Here is a 19,035-nt window from a genome sequence, read left to right on the forward strand (position 1 = left end):
TTTTAAATATTTACCCAAAGTGAAAATGTTACATTTTTTAAATTGTTAATTATAATGAAAGGAAATGTAGTAAAATCAGTAAGACTTTTAACCTCTTTCTAAATTTTAAGTTTGACCTTTTTGTGTGGTGAACAGCGCTTTGGTCGACTGTCTGAAAGTTGTTGTTTTGGCCTTTGTTGTTTATGTAATGTTCAAGTGCAGCGTAATTGCTGTTGTTGTTTTTGGTTGGTGGCGATGCTTTTGTTAGTGTAAATTTTATTGCATTTCAATTTGGCAGCCCAAGAGATTTTCCCCTTTCTTCAGATCTCACCGGAAAACGAACTCATTTTTGTGATTTCCGCTCGACGCTGGGAAGCGAGGCAGGACGTCACAGAGAAGTAGAGAGAGAGAGAGAGAGAGAGAGGGAGAGAAAATGAGATGAAAGGGAGAGGGGAATAAAATAATTTTTGGGGCTCTGGGGTCACTGAGGGATTATGCAAATTAGATAAAGATAGGTACATAAGCGTCGAGGCACACGCTCTCTTCTGTCTCGCTTTCTCTTTCTCTTTTCATAGCAGTCTTGCCTTCTTCTTCTTCTTCTTGGCACACGCGCACCTGTAACGGCAAAAAGGAAGGAAAAGGAGCAGCTGCTCCGCGAGAGGATGCACCAGGATATCGTCGCGTTCGTTGGGCAGGTGCAACATTTACCGTTTGGTCCGGCCGCGGGCCAAAACTGGCGACTGGGGGAACGGCGCACTGGATTGGGGGAACCCAGGTTGGGACGACACAGGACACAAGCCAGGACTTCAGCCAGTGGATCCTCTGAGAGGTTCCTACGATATGTTAAGAAAGAATTTCCTAGGGTTCTTTTAAATCAAGCTAATTAACTATACCATTGCAGTAAAAGCAAACATTGGGAATGCACTTTAAAAAATTATGCATTATATCAAAAAGTATTATAAAGTTCCTCTTAAAACAAAATTGAAAAGACTTCCCTTCCGAGGAAAAGTAAGGTGGATACAACAGTTTCCACTCCATCAGGCAATAAAGAGAAATTTGTAATTTATGTTACAAAATATTTTCATTAAATTTACAGAAGCTGAAGGAGGAGGGAGGAGGAAGGAGGGAGTGAAGTCCCCATAAAAGATCCATGTGCCCGCTGCGACGATGACAATAATAACATCACCAGACGACAACAAAGCGATGAATTTATGGGCCAGAGCCCGAGGACAATCTAGCTGGATTCTAATTAACCCAAAGGACCCAAATGCAGATCGCTTGAGATACCATATATACCATATATAGATAGTGAACAGGTAGCGCACATGATATCTCAGTCCGAACGAAAGAACTGCCGTGCAGGTGTGTGAAGATAGGAATTCCGAACAGTAGGTGGGCATCGATTGCGCCTCCTCCAGATTCTTGATTTATAAGAGCAGCAGTGCACATGGGTTTCTTGTTTGTAGTTTATAGTACCCAGCGATAGGGTTCGAATCGGGGGGCGTTTTATTGTGCAATCAGTAGCCAAAATAGATAGGATTTCGCTTTCGATGACATTTCCACTGAACGAATCCGAAATTGATATGTTGACATTGATAGCCAAAAAGGCGGGGGAAAACATTCCGGGAACAAGCGAAGCGAAGAGAATCTCGAAATTGCCATATACACCTGTATTAACGTTATTTAGGTATACTCGAAGACGAGTTTATCCCATTCCAACTGCCTGATTAATTGAGCTGCCTGGCTCATTGCGAAAACCCAAGGAATCAAAAAGGGAAAGGGAAATACTGAACAAACCACAAGGTGGTCCTTTCATCGAGTGAAGCCAAATCAATTAGCCTAACAAGACAGCCGAATGGGAATGGGAATGCCCCTTGGAATCTTCTAACCAGCTACCGAAAAAAACAATCCAAGGAATGAAGAATGATTTCGAGTTTGAGGCTGAGGCTGAGCTCGGAAGCGGGAGCTTCCCTTTTTTTTATTTCCCGGGCTAAATGTGTGGTCTATGCCAATCATGCACTTTACGCGCTGCCTTCATTAGCCGCCAACAATCTTGGCCAGTTTATCGCACTCTTTAACCCCTCGCTCACCCAAACTCGGCTTAACCCAAAAGGTTCTGCCGATAGCGCCGAGAACACATCAAACGAGCGAAACCGATTTCACAGATCCTCCGCCGGGGCCCCATTTAAAAACTGATTTGCGAACTCAAGACTGAGAATCGTTGCATTTGAATGCGGAATTTATGCTGGCCGAGTTTTTTGAGGTGCTCCTAGAGCATTCCTTGACTACACCACGCCTCGCCCCGCCAATACACTCAACAAAAAAACAGCCACATCTGCTGAATATCGAAAAACTTAAGTACAAAGGGGATTGAGTTTTAACCGTATGAAATAAAACAATCCTCAATTGATTTTATATTAAACTCCAATAAGGTTTCTTACTTTCATTTAACATTTTTCTTCAAGTGTGCCCCCTTTTTTTTTTTTTTTTTTGCTATCCATGTAACGAGCTGGCAAAATGACTTAATTAGTGGGCTGCTTGACTGGTTGGCTAAATGTTAAAGAGTCGCCGGGCTCCAGCAGACAGAACATCTCACTCAGCATTCACAATTAAGTCGGGATTTGGGAGGATCAGCCAGCAACAAACTACTGCTGGGCGAAGCAGATCCGCAGCAGATCGGCAGTCCAGACAGACAGAGAAACCTTATCTAAATAGGCGCGTCCCGAAGTACAAATGGTCAAGTGGATAGATAGCCTGGACGGCCGTCCAGGGAGTCTAATTTGTGAACAGTTAAATAAACAAACATGTCAGGGCATTTGGATTCGGCATCTCGGGACTACCGAAGGGCACTTGTCGGCAAAGTCCTCTGAAGAAAATTGCTCCTGCTCTTTGCTCTTTGTGAAACAAGCCGACGTTTTGATAAGGACTCCGATGCTCTCAAGTGTCGAGTGTCGCCTTTTACGGAGAGACACGCGACATGGTACGACATACGATATATATATACATATATATGACCCAAATCGGAAGTGCGGAAATATTTCAAATGACTTGAAAACGAAACTCTATGCTTCAGCAGATGTAAAGGAACAAAACTGTAGAAAAAAATAATAAATAAAATAATAAAATGTTATTATCACAGTTTAATGTATAATTAGTAACAATTCTAATGAAAATAGGTTGAGTATATTTATTATTGTATTAATGAAGGAAGATTGAACATCCTTATTAGCAAAAATCTCTGCGGTCTTAATCTAAGTAATTTACTGAGCGAAACTACTCAAAAATTTCACAAAAAGAGATCCTTAAAAGGGATATCGTAAGAACCAAGCAAAGGGTACGACAGCCCTTCTGCCTGGTTAATCCTTTCGCAGTTCTCAGAAGTGCCTCAGAAGGACACTAATCCTGCGAAGAAATTGCATAAAAAGCGATATGCAACAAAATCGCAACACTCAATCAAACATCACGAACTGAGGAGAGTTTACAGCTCCAAAAAAAAAAAAAAACGAAGTAAAAAACCTTTTCCCAGAGCAAACGTGAGAGAATCGAGGATGCCAAATGGATTCCCAGAAGCTGGGATCTGCCATAGAGACTATAGAATTGTTCCATTTTTGTGGCTGGGCCCAAAACAATGCGAGAGGACGAAAACATCGTTGATATATCTTATTGACACAGGCTGACACACGCTCAATGCAATAGTGCAATATTTGCGCAATATTCCTGAGCTGCGCAGCTAAGAAAATGTTTTGGCTGCTGCTCAGAAAGGATTTGCCATCAGCTGAATAAAACAGAAGTCCTGTCCCAGAGCGAACATAAACATTATTGGCAGTTCGACCTGAGCAATATTTTCAAATATGCCAGCATCCCGGCCAGATCTTTAAGGAATTTCGACTGGCTGATACCCTGGAATCTAAAAGTAGTTATTAATTAATGTTTAAGCATAGCCAACAAAAATAATACACTTATTCGAATACTAGACTTAGAACATATATTTTAAAATAAATAGATTACATACTATAGTATAGGGTACTATAAAAGTCGACCCAAACCCAAGCAAACTTCTCATTGCAGAGTGCAAATGAAGAACTGCGCAATCTTCTCGTTATTTGGTACGAAATTTCTGTGAAAACAGAAATAATAGCCAAGAATGCTAACCGAGGAAATTGTACAACAATGCACAATTTTTCACAATTTTCCACAGAGCTTGGATTCTTCGGTCCTATAGCCATAGTTAAAACACACAGCATGTGGGCACATTCAGCCGATAGGATCCTAGGACTCTGGCACCAAAGTCAACAGAAATTGAGTAAGGAAAAAGCAAATATCACGAACTACTGTGAATAAGCAATGATGGAACAATGAAACGGAGGATCACGAGTGCGAGGGAACATTTTTTAATTGATCAGAAATACAAACAAGTGCAAAAAAAATGCACGCAACAATACGAGGAGAAGGTTTCTTGAATGGCCAAGAATCCAATTGTTAGCATGGGCGTTTGTCCTGTTTCCTTTATTTTTTTTCTGTGTTTGGTCATGTTTTGTGTAAACACTGCCCCTTCGATTCAAAAAGTCCAATGGATAGAGGAGTGATTCGATTCCAGGACCAGTTGATTCAAAAAAAGACAAATAAAACTACTACTGAAATTGAATTCCGTGAAATTGTCAAAGAACAGGACATTTCTGATCAATTATTATAGTGAACGGATGGTAAAGTGCCAAAAAGATATTTTCATAGTCTTTCATTTTGTTCAGACAATTTGTCAACTAGTTTCTAGCTTGCAATGACCCCAAATTTTAGCTGCAACACAGAAAATGCTACCCATATTTTATTCTAATAAACTAATATGTTCAAATAGAATAATTTTTAAGTAATCCTAAATTAGGAGCACAGAAATTTATGAGTACCAGCTGCCAGGGAATGTGTCCTTTTGGCTAATCTTATCAAGAAAGTAATAATTTGTCCTCAGAAAACGCTGGATCTTCGAGGACGAGTTCGTGTATCTTATCAGCGGGGAGTTTTCTGAGCCGCAGACTAAAAAATATACTCCTTATAGGCCGCATGCCAAAAGTACTGCGACAGCAATTAATAGTTAATGTCGCCGGAATTTGAATTGCTCGGGTCGGCGGACTTCAATCACTACTTAATCCTCGAGCTGCAATTCACTTTTGACGCATTTTTTTGAGTCCCTGCAGACGGGACCTACTTAAAGGATCATTCAAGTGCATTTAAATCCTCATCGGAGCCAGATTCTTTTCGAATGTCTAACCGCAGCTTGCAAACCCAACACACAATGGTAATGGAAAATACGGCTTGAAAACGATGAAAAAGCAGCGGTGCGTAAATTTTTTCTTTGCCAATTTGCCTGAATGCCAAGGAGCACGGAAAACTCAAAGAGTTTTCGAACAGGAAATCAACGCTTGATACAGAAATCAAAGAATCAATAAAGCATCATCGAGAATCCTATTCATTATTTTGATAAACGAGCTGGGGTGTTTTCTTTTTTTCCTCAAAGGGTGAATAAATAATATGAAGACGAAAACGTTCCATTATTGTTGCAAAAACTGGAGTTTTGTTGAAAATGGTTCAATAAACGGAGCACAAATGTTTTATAAAGGTTTTTAGTTTCGAAGACAAATTAAGCTGCTAAATTCTCTGATTCATTGTTAATTGTCTGGACGAATGTGCAGTACTTTTTCCTTAAGTACGTACGATTTTTTTATCACAAAAGAGCAAGACTGTTTAGGGTTAATATTCCTAAGCATGGTATAAATGTTCCAACATCACTTTTACCCCAGATCTTTTACTTTTTTTTTCGAACTAATTAAGATCCTTCAACAAAGTTTGGCTCGGGTCCAGGGGTCCGAGGTTTGGGACCCGATTCGGACTGCGATTTCCATTCAGAGACCCCAGACCCCGTCCAACTTAATGATATAAAGGGCGCAACGCAACCAGTTCCATCGACACCTGCGAGCGGCGTGACTTTAAAACTTCAAAACTGGCAGCGCGTGCGGTCAGCGGACTTTTTAGTTGGCGGGTATGGTAAATGGTATAGGGGTACATTTCCCATACAAGGGCAAAGGGTCCGAGGGGATCGCAGCAACTAGGGACACGCGCTTATTAACATGCCGGTTTAGCCATGCTGGGCAAGGTCACTTGGTCCTACAAATTAAAGTGGTGGAAACTAAAGGGCTGCCCCGAATACCCTATCCAAAGGGTGGGTATAGAACGCATTCATGGGTTTTCAAATCCTGATCTCAATCGGAAATTGTGGTGCAACTCATTAAGAAAATATATCAAAATAATAAAATCCATGATAAATAATAAAAAAAAACATATTTGAATTCCCCAATATTAATACAAACTGTAAAGCATTTAATATTTTGTCAAACATATTTTAGTTGCTAAATAAAACCAATTTTTTACTTTAATTGAGGAACAAGATCGATTTTCGGCGAAACGAGCAAAGGGTGAAATTTACATAATTCGCATTGCCGCTGGCTTCAAATCCTTTGTCAAGGACCCTCGCGCGTGCGCACCCCGCTGCCCCGCCCCCTTTTTCACCCCCGGGCAACAAGTTTCTAAAAGCATTTTTTTAACCCCCTTTGCCATGTAATCGGTTATTCAAATAGATTCCATTGCTTTGTCGATTGTTCGCGCATTAATTTCCGCCCATTGTTGCCATTGTTTGGGCGACTTTCCGAATCCTAGTTGCGATCCTGTTGCTCCTGATCCTTGGCCACTCACCCTCGAAAATCGTCATTGGATTGCAAAAGTAACAGCTAGCCATGAACAACAACTGTGGGTTGTATTCGAAGCCTTCATTTTATAGCGCACCCCAATCGCTAGTTTTGGTTTTCCCGACCTGTCGATGCGCTGCTTGGCATACATATTTTTAAGATTATTAGTCGAGAGTAATAATATTTGTACCATATAATTTATATACATTGGTATTTCTAAGTTACGTAACTATTTACAACAGGCACTCTTAAGGAAATATTTCCTAAAACTGTTTTATACAGATCCATCTTGCATCCTGAGCACATTCCTTCCAGGACCATTAAAAAAGTAACATCTTTCCTAAGATCACCCGAACAAATTATAGAAAATTCCGGCCAAGTCATTCGATCAAATTATAGATCCGTTTATACCTCGACGATCCCATAAACAACCCGTAACCAAAAAAGCGGAAGAAAACAAACAGCCAACAAAATAAACGCTGGATGAAATACGACAGCATAAAACGCATGAAAAGGACATTAAACCTGAAGGACCACAGATCGTAAAAGTACAGTATTAAAAGCCGACCTCATATAGAATAATGCATGAGCAACTCCCACCGAATTCCCGATTTTGAAACAACTTTTTGGCTGTTGGTCGAAAGCTAACGGCGAGCCGAACAGATCCTTAATGCAAACACCCCCTAATCCTGGCGGAACTTAATGCCCAGGACCTTCGTGTGGACATTTGTTACTGCCACCACACAGGGGTTGTTAAAAAGAGAGGGGCGAGCGTCCAAAGAAAGAGACGGGTGCTACAGCACAGCTACACAAAGAGAGGGGGCGAACAGAAGAGCCGTTGAGCGATTGCTGTGCAGCAGGAGCAGATGTTTTTCGCGGCAGGATGACGATGCAGGATCGGTGGCGATCAGCGACCCCAGCACGGGACACGATGTACACGGAATACTACTATATATTCTATATAAAACGGCACAAAGGGCATTAGAGCGGGAAGGGGCTAACGGAGGGCCAGAAGAGACATAAATGCGAGGGAGACCCAAAAGACCGGGCTCTAAACCGGTCGATCGATGTCCTGCAGCAAAACTCCTGCAAAAGCAAAAAAAAAAAAAAGGACGTATTACTAAAACTTAAGTCAGTCCAATAAATTATAAAAAAAAAACAGTTTAAAAACAACATTCGCTTGTTTCATTTAAATAGAAGAAAAATAAAATAGGAGAACAAATTTTGTTTTAATTAAATATTTTTTTAAAGCTTATTGGAATTGTAAGTTATAAAATGGAAAACGTAGATAATATAAAATGATTTTCAAGCTTTAAGCTTACTCATGTTTATGTTCCATTTTCTTGCTGTGTACTGCTTTTTGTAAATATTTACGCCCTGAGCGATATATGGCCAGATTGGATAAGGATCGGGATCAGGATCGGATAGGATAGGAACAGGACCTGGCCCAAAAACAGAGGGAGCGGTTGAGGGAGAGTGTGAGCGGGAGAGGGAGCAGAAAATGAAACAAGGATAGGCAGCCCAGCCCGACCAGGACGCGGGCAATTCATTGTTGTTTGTCAACCCCCGAAAAGCGCGCCAAGGTACCCCGAATACCGAATAGTGCCACATACATTTACTCACGGGGTTCTGCACACAGGAAAAACCGCTTACCTTGTGATTTAATGATCTCAGATTCATAGGTTTCCGAAATATTCGACCAAATGTGATTTTTTTTCTGTGTATAGAGGGTCCCAGGTAGAGAGGAATACAAATACAAACGCAAAGTCGCTCAAACACTCACGCACACTTATGTAGAGCAGGGCACGTGCGCAGGCGCACAATAACAACTCAACATTCCATTCAGCTGCGTTCGACTTTTTAGGGAAATTTATAATTTTCGCTTTTCATTGTTCTAGAAACGATACAGAAACTGGACGAAAACTCACACTTTTGGCGCATGCCAAAGGGCAAAGTTTTTCACCGCGTAAAAAATAAGAAAGCTAAATATTTTTCAATAAAGATAATATTTACGGAAAGCTTTATGTCTTAATGTTGTTCAAAGATTGTCCTTAAATAATTCTTTTAAGCCCTTCAGGCAGTTCTTTTAAGATTTCTAATTGACACTCCGTTGATCCTTAAACTCATTTGGAATCGAGAACTCTGTCCCAAAACTGTTATCCCCCGCCGAGTGATCCCTTTGTGAAGCTCTTCGCCTTGGTTCTGTCACTTTTCTCAGGGGGCTGCTTGATCCCATAGTTATTTCGAGGACTTCCACAGCGAGACTTCCGTTGCTTCAAGTTTCCGCCACTCATAAATCCAAGAACGAGAAGCAAGTAAGGCGATTTATGAACGCACAACTGCGCACAGATGCCGAACGAGCGAAGGATCCTGAAGGATCCTGAAGGAGCCACTTGAGCCGACGACAAGTACACAGGACATGAGGGCTCCAGGACTACTCGTTTGTATACCCATTCAATCGGCGCCTTCCTCCGGTTACACAGAATATAATAGGGAAAACAAGAGAAAAAGGAAAAGCCAAGCCAATTTGATGACTGGGGATCAAAGTCAAAGTGCTTTGAATGCCTTGCCTGATTGATTTACGGCGAACGAGTGTGAACCCCCTAAAAAAATATAGAAGAGTCTTCCCAATGAATATATATTTCCCATGTGTCTGCCACTCCTTTTTGCCTACCGCTTTCACTCCCATTTCGAATTTCACTCATCATCTATATTCATATTTCTTTCGTTTCCTTTTTTCCCATTCAGCATTTCTTTCCCATTGAAATCGATGCGTTTTCGAAATGCAAATAAACCAAAAATCGTTGGGGCGATTGCCAATCCCAAGAACAAAATTAGTTTTTGTTTACCCAAATTGTTGTTTTTTCTCAAGCCGCCAAAGATGAAAGTCGAAATGAAGTGAAATGAAATTTTGAAAAAATAAAAGATCGAATGCAAGGATGAGAGCACAGGATGTAGTTCTGATTATTAGCTTGGGAGTGGGAAAAATTAATTTTTTTTTAAATAAGAATAGCTTTCAAAGGTTCTTTTTTTTCTAAATACATAATATTTTTTTTTACTCCCCCGCCTTCGGAAATCTTCTTATAATGTAATTAATTAACGCAAGAGGTAGGCGAGGTATGATAACATCTTAAACTGCCAGAAATATGGAATGTTCCCCTTATATAATAAATTCTGAAATTCCCCTAGAGATCATCACAGATTTCTCTACATATGCATCTCCCCTAACTGAACTGAACTTTTCGGAGAGAAGCGAGCAGCATTAATGAGACTTCCCAACCCTGTTGGGAGTCAGACAAATTATAATTCTTTCGGGGTTGTTGAATGGCAACAAAAAATAATCATTATTATTTATTTATGATTATTATTTTTTCCAAAGTTCAGCTGGGTACAATATATGATTGCTTTCCCTTTCTGTTTAGCTCAAAAACAGCAACGGCAAATTAAAAATGGGAGTTTATAGACAACATTGGTATATGTTGATTAGTTTTACGCATCCTGCTTGTTTTTCGAACATTTTTCCACAGTGTAGGATGGGAGTGGAAGGAGCAGGGGGCAATCCCTCGACAGGCGTGTCGTGTCACGTCGTCAAAGTGGGACGCAACCGAGTCAAAGCCTCGAAGGACAACAAAGGATGCCGAACAGCAAGGACTCCACGGAACTCGAAAACGACTCAGTACGCACAGCCGTTGACTCCTTTCCCATTGACAAGCCTGTCTGCATATTGCGAACCGAGGATCGTCGGGATCCTGGATCAAAAACCGGTAGTCGGCAGTTGAATTACCCTTCGCCCCGCCGGCGATCCTGTGCTCAAGTCCGTTTCCTTGAACCTCTCAAGTGAACTCAAGTTTATAAATTGTGCAGCAAGTACTACACACATTTACTCCTCTATATACTCAGGTCTGTAGGAAACTACCTGAGAACCCGGACCGAAAAAACTTTATTGTAGCACACACACCGAAAACTAGTTTCCACAGACAGACCTAAGCTTACCGAAATACAAAAAAAAAAGAAAACGAACTAGACTACCGGTAAAAATATATTTTCCCACCAGCCTAATTGCCGAAGATTTTTATTCTCGACGAAAAAAAAAGAAGTATAGTAAGTAGCTAGAGAAGAGATGGGTGTTCTCACCCCTCGAACGATTCGGATCGGCTCTCTAGCATCTTGTCAATTTTAATTAGGATTTATGGGCGAACAAATTCGCCAGGATCTTGCTTCTCGCCTTTTAATTTCCCTTAATTAGCTCGACAATTGGCAAATGATTTTGCACAATGCCGGTCTTGATTGGTTTTACTTTCTTCTTTCCACGATCCGGGAGTTTTCACACAAGAAAGTCCTGCAGGACAGTCTATCGATTAGGTGAAAAGTTGAGTGAAACTGACAAGTCGTTGATTCGATGAAGTGTGGAAATAATGCTGTTCTGGAAAATATTTCTGGGAATGTTCGTGAAAGTTTTGTTTCATGTGAAAGTAAGTCGTATAGTGGAATGTATAGTATTTTAGATCCAGAGATGCTTATCCTAAAATAACTTTTTCTCTAAGATTTAAGCTTTAAGGATTGCTTCTTCTTACTGCTTGAATAGCCAATTTATTTGAAACTTTTCAGAGGTTTTTTTTCGGGGGACCAAGGTGATCTATGAGAGCTGAGTGTAGGAATTCAAGGTGCTGGCTGCCCGAACCACTACCTTCTCGCCTCCAAGGATCTCCTGTACATTCTCAGGTACCTCCGATACCAGGGCTGCCAAAGCTCCCCCGACTATATGTTTATCGTCGTATATATGGTTATTACTATATGCATATATATCCAGAGGGGCGGTATATAAACACGCTGTTTTCAAAACCCAATAAATAAGAAGAGAGAGCGGGGCGAAATCCACCCTTAAACCAGGTGGAGTTTTTGGCTCGAGTCGATCAGATGTTAGTTTTCCCAAAAGCCGTACCCTACATCATGTATATGTGAGTGTGAGTGTGTGAGTGTGCGTTTTGAGCGATCGAGGGAAGAAGGACAACACCCCAGTGTAGGGGATGAAAAGTCAGGCCTTTTACATAAGGGATACGCAGGACCTCAAATACCTCACAAACTGTATGTGTGTGTCAGTCAACGAAGTCACTTCCGTTGAGTTTGCTTTTAGTTCGAGTTCGGAGTTTCGGGGCACGCGACACAGAACGCCAGCAGCTGTCCTGACGCAAGGACACGAAAACCACATTACATCAGTCACCTTTAAGCAGTCGATCAGGCAACAACGTGCTCCAATCCACAAAAACACCCGCAACGCCCACAAATTCTTCCCGCGGAAAGCAAGTAGGAACCAAAGAAGCTGAGCATGGCTGCCCTGAGCTTCAGCCCACCGCCGCCTCCCAAGGAGAGCAAGGAGAATCCGGCGCCAGGACTGAAGGCCACCCTGAAGCCCTTCGGCAAGATCACGGTTCACAATGTTTTGAGCGAGAGTGGCGCCAACGCCTTGCAGCAGCACATCGCCAATCAGAACACCATTATCCGCAAGATCAGGGACTTCGGCATGCTGGGCGCGGTTCAAAGTGCCGCGGCGAGCACCACCAGCACCACGCCAATACCCAGTCAAAGGAAGCGACCACTGGGCGAGTCCAAGCAGAACCAGCAGAACCTGCCGAGCCTGCAGAGTCTGCAGAACCAGCAGCCACCCACCAAAGCTCCAGTGCCTGCCAAGCGAACAAAGACCAGCAAGAAGTCCGCTGTGGAGAAGCCACCCAAGGCCCCAGCTATGCCAACGCAACCCAGTAAAAGCCAAGCGGAGCCAGCCAGTTTGGGAACGCCGGGCAGGAAGGGCTTGCCCCTGCCCCAAGCCGTGGCGCGTAGAAATGCCCGCGAGAGAAACCGAGTGAAGCAGGTCAACAATGGGTTCGCTTTGCTGCGCGAGAAGATTCCCGAGGAGGTCTCCGAGGCATTCGAGGCCCAGGGAGCGGGCCGGGGAGCCAGCAAGAAGCTGTCCAAGGTGGAGACCCTCCGCATGGCCGTCGAGTATATAAGGAGCTTGGAGAAGCTCCTTGGCTTCGACTTCCCCCCGCTCAACAGTCAAGGCAATAGTTCTGGTTCCGGCGACGACAGCTTCATGTTTATCAAGGACGAATTCGATGGTCTCGACGAGCACTTCGATGACTCCCTGAGCAACTACGAAATGGAGGAACAACAGCCGGCAGTACAAGCTCTACCACTGGAGAATCAGAATCAGAATCAGAATCCCCCGCAGACCAGCAACGATCTCCTGCCCAGCTTAACCACTCTGAACGGGATGCAGTACATCAGGATACCGGGGACGAATACCTACCAACTACTAACCGCCGAATTATTGGGCAGTTTGAGTCAGCAGGAGCAGCCGGGAACAGCTGCCAGCTCGGGCCAGTTATCGCGATCGCCCGTGCCACAAAAGGTGGTGAGCAGTCCCTGCTCGTCGCCGGTTTCACCTGTCGCCTCGAATGAACTGCTATTGCAGGCGTGTGCCTCCCAGCTGCAACAGCAACTGATCAAACAGGAATACACCAGCGCCAGCAGCAGCAGCAGCAACATAAACGACATCAACATTAACAACAACAACAGTAGCAACAACACACTGAGTTCCCCGCTGCAGCAGCAACAGCAGCAGCAGGTTCAGATCCTGGTATCCTCGCCCGTTTTACCTGCTTTCTACGACCAGGAACCCGTTAGCTTCTACGACAACGTGGTTCTTCCCGGCTTCAAGAAGGAGTTCAGCGATATCCTCCAACAGGAGCAGCCCAACAATACGGCCGGCGGTTGCCTCTCCGACGAGAGCATGATCGATGCCATTGACTGGTGGGAGGCACATACGCCCAAGTCCGATGGGGCATCCACCAATCTGTCGATGTAGCCAAGTTGAATACCAATCGCAATTCTCTTGAGTGTTTGAAACCCTTCAAAAGAGGTGTTGTTAGTCCAGAAATATATTTTAGCATACTTTTCAACACCCTATGAAGCGATTTCAATCCCTAGAGATCTGTCGTATTTTATGTGTATGTCAATAGTTTTTTTTTTTAACCAAGCCTTGACTGAGTCATATTGTAAATAGCAAATAAAAAAAGGAGTCTAAGAAAGAACGAGAATATAAAAGTCATCTAGTGATACAAACCAAATCTAAGACCCACCCACAAAATAGTTGACCTGATAAAGAGCTAAATGTTGAGCCAGTCCTAGTTTATAGTCTTTTCCAACAAACTATATTTTTTTAGTTACTTAAGAGCCCAATTTTTTTTCTTAGATTTAATTGTACGAATGTTGAGTTGATAAGCAAGGAAATATGTATGCCTCTGAATATAAAGCAAATATATACGAAAAGTTGTGAAAATCAAAGTTATTGTTGTTCTGGTTTTGTGGGGTATTATAAATAATTTGATTAACGGCTTTTTAAGTATTTTATCATTTAAAGATCCTTCTTTATTTAAAGATCGGACGTATTTCTCAAGGCTCTGATCCAATGACCGTTTTGCTTACTATATAAGGTTCCAAAAATAATAGCTAATGTCTGGAAAAAACGCACATTCAGGATCAAAAAAACAAAAAAAACTAAATCGAAATATCATGTTAATTTTAATTAAGGTCCAACCATGCAAAAGGGCTCGCCGCCTGATGGATAGATAGAGAGCGAAAGAAGGACTCAGGGGATATATTTGCATATGCACTCAGCAAATTAATCAAATCATTTTCTAAAATTACAACAATTTAAGAAAATGTTTTAGAGAACAAAATATTTTCCTGTTCCAAAAACTTTAAAGTAACTTTAACTTTAAAGTAAAGTAAAGTAAAATATTTTTATATCTAACGCCGATGTTAAGGTGTTTTTTTCAGTGTGGCACAGGGGGTAGCTGATCCTGCAAGGCACTGCGCTTCAGTGCCCCGATATTCAAATGAGCCTCATGTCCTGATAAATGACAGTGGTATATGCGAGATATTCGAATGCCGATTTTGTAACCCTGCAACGTGGGAATCAAAAATGGGAACTGTGCTGCAAGTGTCCAGAATTCGAGTGTAACGGTTCGGTTTAAACATGTGCCCCGGTCCTAATGACGCAAGTAATTAAAATGCAGAAACTGAGGGAGGAGTAAGCACTAGGGAGGTAGGAAAAATGGGAGTAAAGGGAGTAACGACTCGAGGGCAAGGATCTCACTGCATATTAATTAGGGATTTAACCAGGCAACCGCAAACGCAAATAGATTACCTCTAAAAAAATGCAGGATCTCAAATGTCATAATCTCGAAATTCTCGATCCTTAGATGGAATCTTTGATCGATTAGGTCACGTAAAAATGTCTGAATGCTGTTTAGATTTACATAAATGATGAGAATCTCCTATCAAGGAAGAAAGAAAAGTTTTTTGGTCCTTAGTATTTCAATGCATTAATTTAGCTTAAAAAATAGGAAAAGAAAGATTAAAGTATTCTTTTGTTCATAGTTTTCAACGAAATATATACTTTTGAAATATATATAAAGTAGCAAAATCTTGACTGCTCTCCGCATTATTTACAAAATATTTTCTCACCCTCACGCTGACTTGGCGCTAGACCCTCCTGGCTAATTGTATGCAGGACCTTATTGTCATGTGCCTACGTGTCCTCCTAACTGTCTTCCCTCTCACTTCGCCAGGACAGCTGCCCAAGCAAAACAAAAACCAGAGAATAAGCAGAGAAAAACGCGCCAATCCAAAGATGATGCAAAATTATCCAAGACGCCCGAACAATAAGAAAAATCAATTGAAAATCGTTTGGCCATTAAGAAAAGGTGGCCTGTGCCACAGGATCTGTCGGGATGAAGTGCATCTGCGGACCCTGAAACACGAAACGCACTGCGAAAAAAATTCTCATATAAAGGAAAATACTGCTAAATTAATGTAAAGCTATTAATGCAACTCAAAATTATGTAGTTTAAACAAACAAACAGACAAAAATCGTACCTTTGTAATCTTACTAATTTCTTAATCAAGAACTAATTCATATTCTGAACTTAAGAACATTTGGTCCCAGAACTTTTTTTTGTGTGTATTTGTTGGCCTGATCCCGAGCTCCTGAGATCGCCTACAACCCCCTTTTTCCTCGAGCAGTTTCCAGTTTCCCAATCCAGGTGCAAAGGTATTTTCCGAACGTTCTTTTTTTTTTTTTTTTGTTTATGTGGTGGGTGACCCGTTCACCGTTAGCAGTGAAAATCTTTTGCTCGCACCGTTATAATTATTAAATATTGGTAATGCGACACGCTCTTTAACCGTACACCTTCGATTTTGGATCGCATTTCGCAGTTTTACCGTTTCGATTCGGAAATCATTGCCGTTAGTTCGATTTCTTTTTTTGATCTTGGTGAATGCGAAAGGCTTAACGAGCAGATGAGAGATCCCAAAAGGGATTTGAAATCCGCTCGTGTCCTTCGATCGGAGGATTTGGTTTCATAGCCCCGGGTGCCAGTACCGCTTTTAATTTTCCCCGTCGTTATGCCTTTTGGGGTCACGCCTCCACATGTCACCATTGAATATTCATAAATCATTGAGTGTAATAATGAGTTATTACTGGATACCCTTGTGTTTTCAGTTCATTTAGCGTGTGCGCATGCTCATACCGTTGACTTGATTGGGCTGGCTGTCGTCCCCCGCTTTCCTCCGATCCCCCGATTTCTGGGCATATTGCATTACCATTATTCCGACAGCCAGGTGCTTAGCTCTGACCCGATCGAACACGAGCTGGCTGGTGGGTAACATCGTATGTAATTGCGACAGATGACATAAAATACGGTATAGAGAAGTGTTCTTTAAAGATTGGATACTTAATTGTTCATGAAACGAACTAAAAACGATAGTTTCACTAACTATATAAAAAGGTTTAAAAATTAATCTTCAAGATTAGATGACTGCTAAGCAGAAAATTGGTCAAAGGGGACCCATTCATAGTCGGATTCATTCATGTTGGTCAAGTTAAGTGCTTAAAGGATTTGGCCACGTACTTCAGTGTCAGACCCTCTGATCCTGCGTGATCTAGTTTCATTCATAGATTTCAGTGATACAGCTTCATTCAGATCTGATTTCTTAACCCAGTTCCCCGGCTTAAAGATATGCTGCTCTGGCAATTATACTATTTCTGTGGCTTACGAAATTTACCACAGTCTAAGCCGAGCTACTTAAACGTAAGCAGCTTCTTGTGGCTTTGCTTACTTTCCATAGTCTGAAGTGTATTCCGATATGCTATTTTCCCATAAAGTGGACGTACTTCAGTCCACAATGAGGCACTTAAGTGTGTGCTTTGTGCCTAAAAACCTTAAGCGGTTAATCTAGCGAATGGGAACCAGGTCAAGAGGATAACACCGGACAACAAGCAGGTTAACACTTTTTGCAACCGCCTGTGGTTCACCTAAGCCCTCCGCCCTTAATTCTTTCCCATTTTCCACTTCAACCAAAGATGATCTTGCGTATGGCTGCGGCTGACAGATCCGAGTTAATTTCATTCATGACTCGCGTCCTGGTTCCATACTGTACTATTCTTAATATCCTATCCCCAAAACGAAAGGCATAAGGACAACATATGTGGCAGTCGTCGTTTTCGAATTCCAGTTTTAGATGCATTAATTGAAACTGCTCCAAAGGCTGGCTGCACATGTTTGTTGGGACGTTTTCCCCGATGTCACCAAATCCACGTGGGTCTCGTACACTGTATTCTCGAAACTACATTCCCATGTTTTGACTTAGGCACCCAGGGTGGCCACAAGGACAATTCCCAGACCGAAATGGAGTACCCAGCATTGAGTCATCAAACGACGAACGATTGTATGACAACACACAATTTTGACACATTCTGTCTGGCAAATTCAATGGGCACTCCAGGAAGCATTGGGCAGTTTTGCATTGATTGAGATGTCTTTGCACTCAGTTCCTTGTTCGATAATTCCCCGAGCTGTCTCTTCCTCTGAAGCTGTTTTGTATGCAACTTGAAGCAGACAAGGCTCCTGTTCATTCCGGGGACCCCAAAAAAGAAGTACTTCGTCTTGGCTAGGTGTGGGGTCCTTCAGAGAAGCCATCACAATGAGGCCACACGAAGACCAGCCGGAAACAATCCAAAACAACGCCCGTTCTAAAGGATTTCCTCAGGACAATTACCAGAATTTAATATAATATATTTGAAATGTAAAGGGAATTTGTAATGCTAAAATGGAGAGTACAGTATTCCTGGGTATATATAATTATATAGGATAAGAAAATCACCAACCATTATCTTAAAAACAATATTTTTCCAAGCACATGCCAAACGAATAAGATCAATTGTGACAATCCCAAAGGTAGCAGTATAAAAACCACAATTTTATGGTTATTAAGTGGGATGCCATTAATGTCTTAGAAAGTGGGTTCAAAATACGGCGGTCATCAAAGGAGAAAAGTCATCGAGGATATGCGTGAGGGACATTTAACCAATTTTGAAACGGCGTTCCAAAGGGATTCCGCCATAAAAAACGGGATGAATGTGCCCAAACATCCGGAGGCCCACAAAACATCGGATTGGATTACAGGGCCACAGGTAATGCAGCTATTTGCCTAGCGCAAAAAAGGACAATGACCAAACAGAATCGATGAGTATCGCTTGCTTTTTTCCGGGACCTGCTGCATGTCCTTTTTTTATGTCGGCGGGATGCTGAGGAAGGGTTCATTAATCGTGTTTGGCAACACAGGAAATGCGGAAGAAACCGAAAGGATTTCCGTTTCGTTTCGTTTCGTAATCCGATGCTCGTTAATCGTACGAAAATCGAACGGAAAATTGCCGGAGACCAAAAGTGAAAGCCGACTCTCCCAATGCGGAATTCAGCTAATCAAAAACTAAAAAAAAAAGGAGTGAGAATATCACAGTCTCCTCCTTCCTTTTTCCCCAAAACCCGCTATAAACTACTATCGATTTCGGCACAATAGCATTTGCATTTTTCAGCATCGCACTCTGCGTCCGATTAATCGCATTACAAATCGCCCGGCGAATGAGGTGTCGACTTAAGATCAGCATAATGCTAACAAATACGAACGGGTAACTGAAATGTGAGCGATACAAAAATAAAATACCTCGCCAAGGACAGAGGCCCTGGCATCAATATTTTGACATTGCCAGCAGTTTGCAAACTGCCGATTGCCTCGCATTAGCGCATTTACTCGATGACTGCGAAAGCCAACAAGGTCTTCGGTGGCCATTCAGATCGTCTTTGTTATGGCTAACATGCACAGCACAAAATATTTTCATGGAAAATATAATGAAATTTGAACTGAATCTTCCAAACAAGCGAAGAATGATTTTTCCTTACAGAAAGAAAACCACAAGATG

The 19,035-nt window shown here is 42.0% G+C and overlaps 1 protein-coding gene across 1 annotated transcript; it reads left to right on the top strand.

Annotated features, from left to right (window-relative positions):
* Nucleotides 1-11,818: 11,818 nt before the first annotated feature.
* LOC108092817 (achaete-scute complex protein T8) lies at nt 11,819-14,004 on the top strand. Its single transcript, XM_017192592.2, has one exon. The coding sequence runs from the start codon at nt 12,040-12,042 to the stop codon at nt 13,576-13,578; it is 1,539 nt and encodes a 512-aa protein (XP_017048081.1). The 5' UTR covers nt 11,819-12,039; the 3' UTR covers nt 13,579-14,004.
* Nucleotides 14,005-19,035: the final 5,031 nt, after the last annotated feature.

The sequence above is a fragment of the Drosophila ficusphila genome, unplaced genomic scaffold, assembly GCF_018152265.1.
Source record: "Drosophila ficusphila isolate 14025-0441.05 unplaced genomic scaffold, ASM1815226v1 contig_198, whole genome shotgun sequence".
In the NCBI taxonomy this organism is placed as follows: domain Eukaryota; kingdom Metazoa; phylum Arthropoda; class Insecta; order Diptera; family Drosophilidae; genus Drosophila; species Drosophila ficusphila.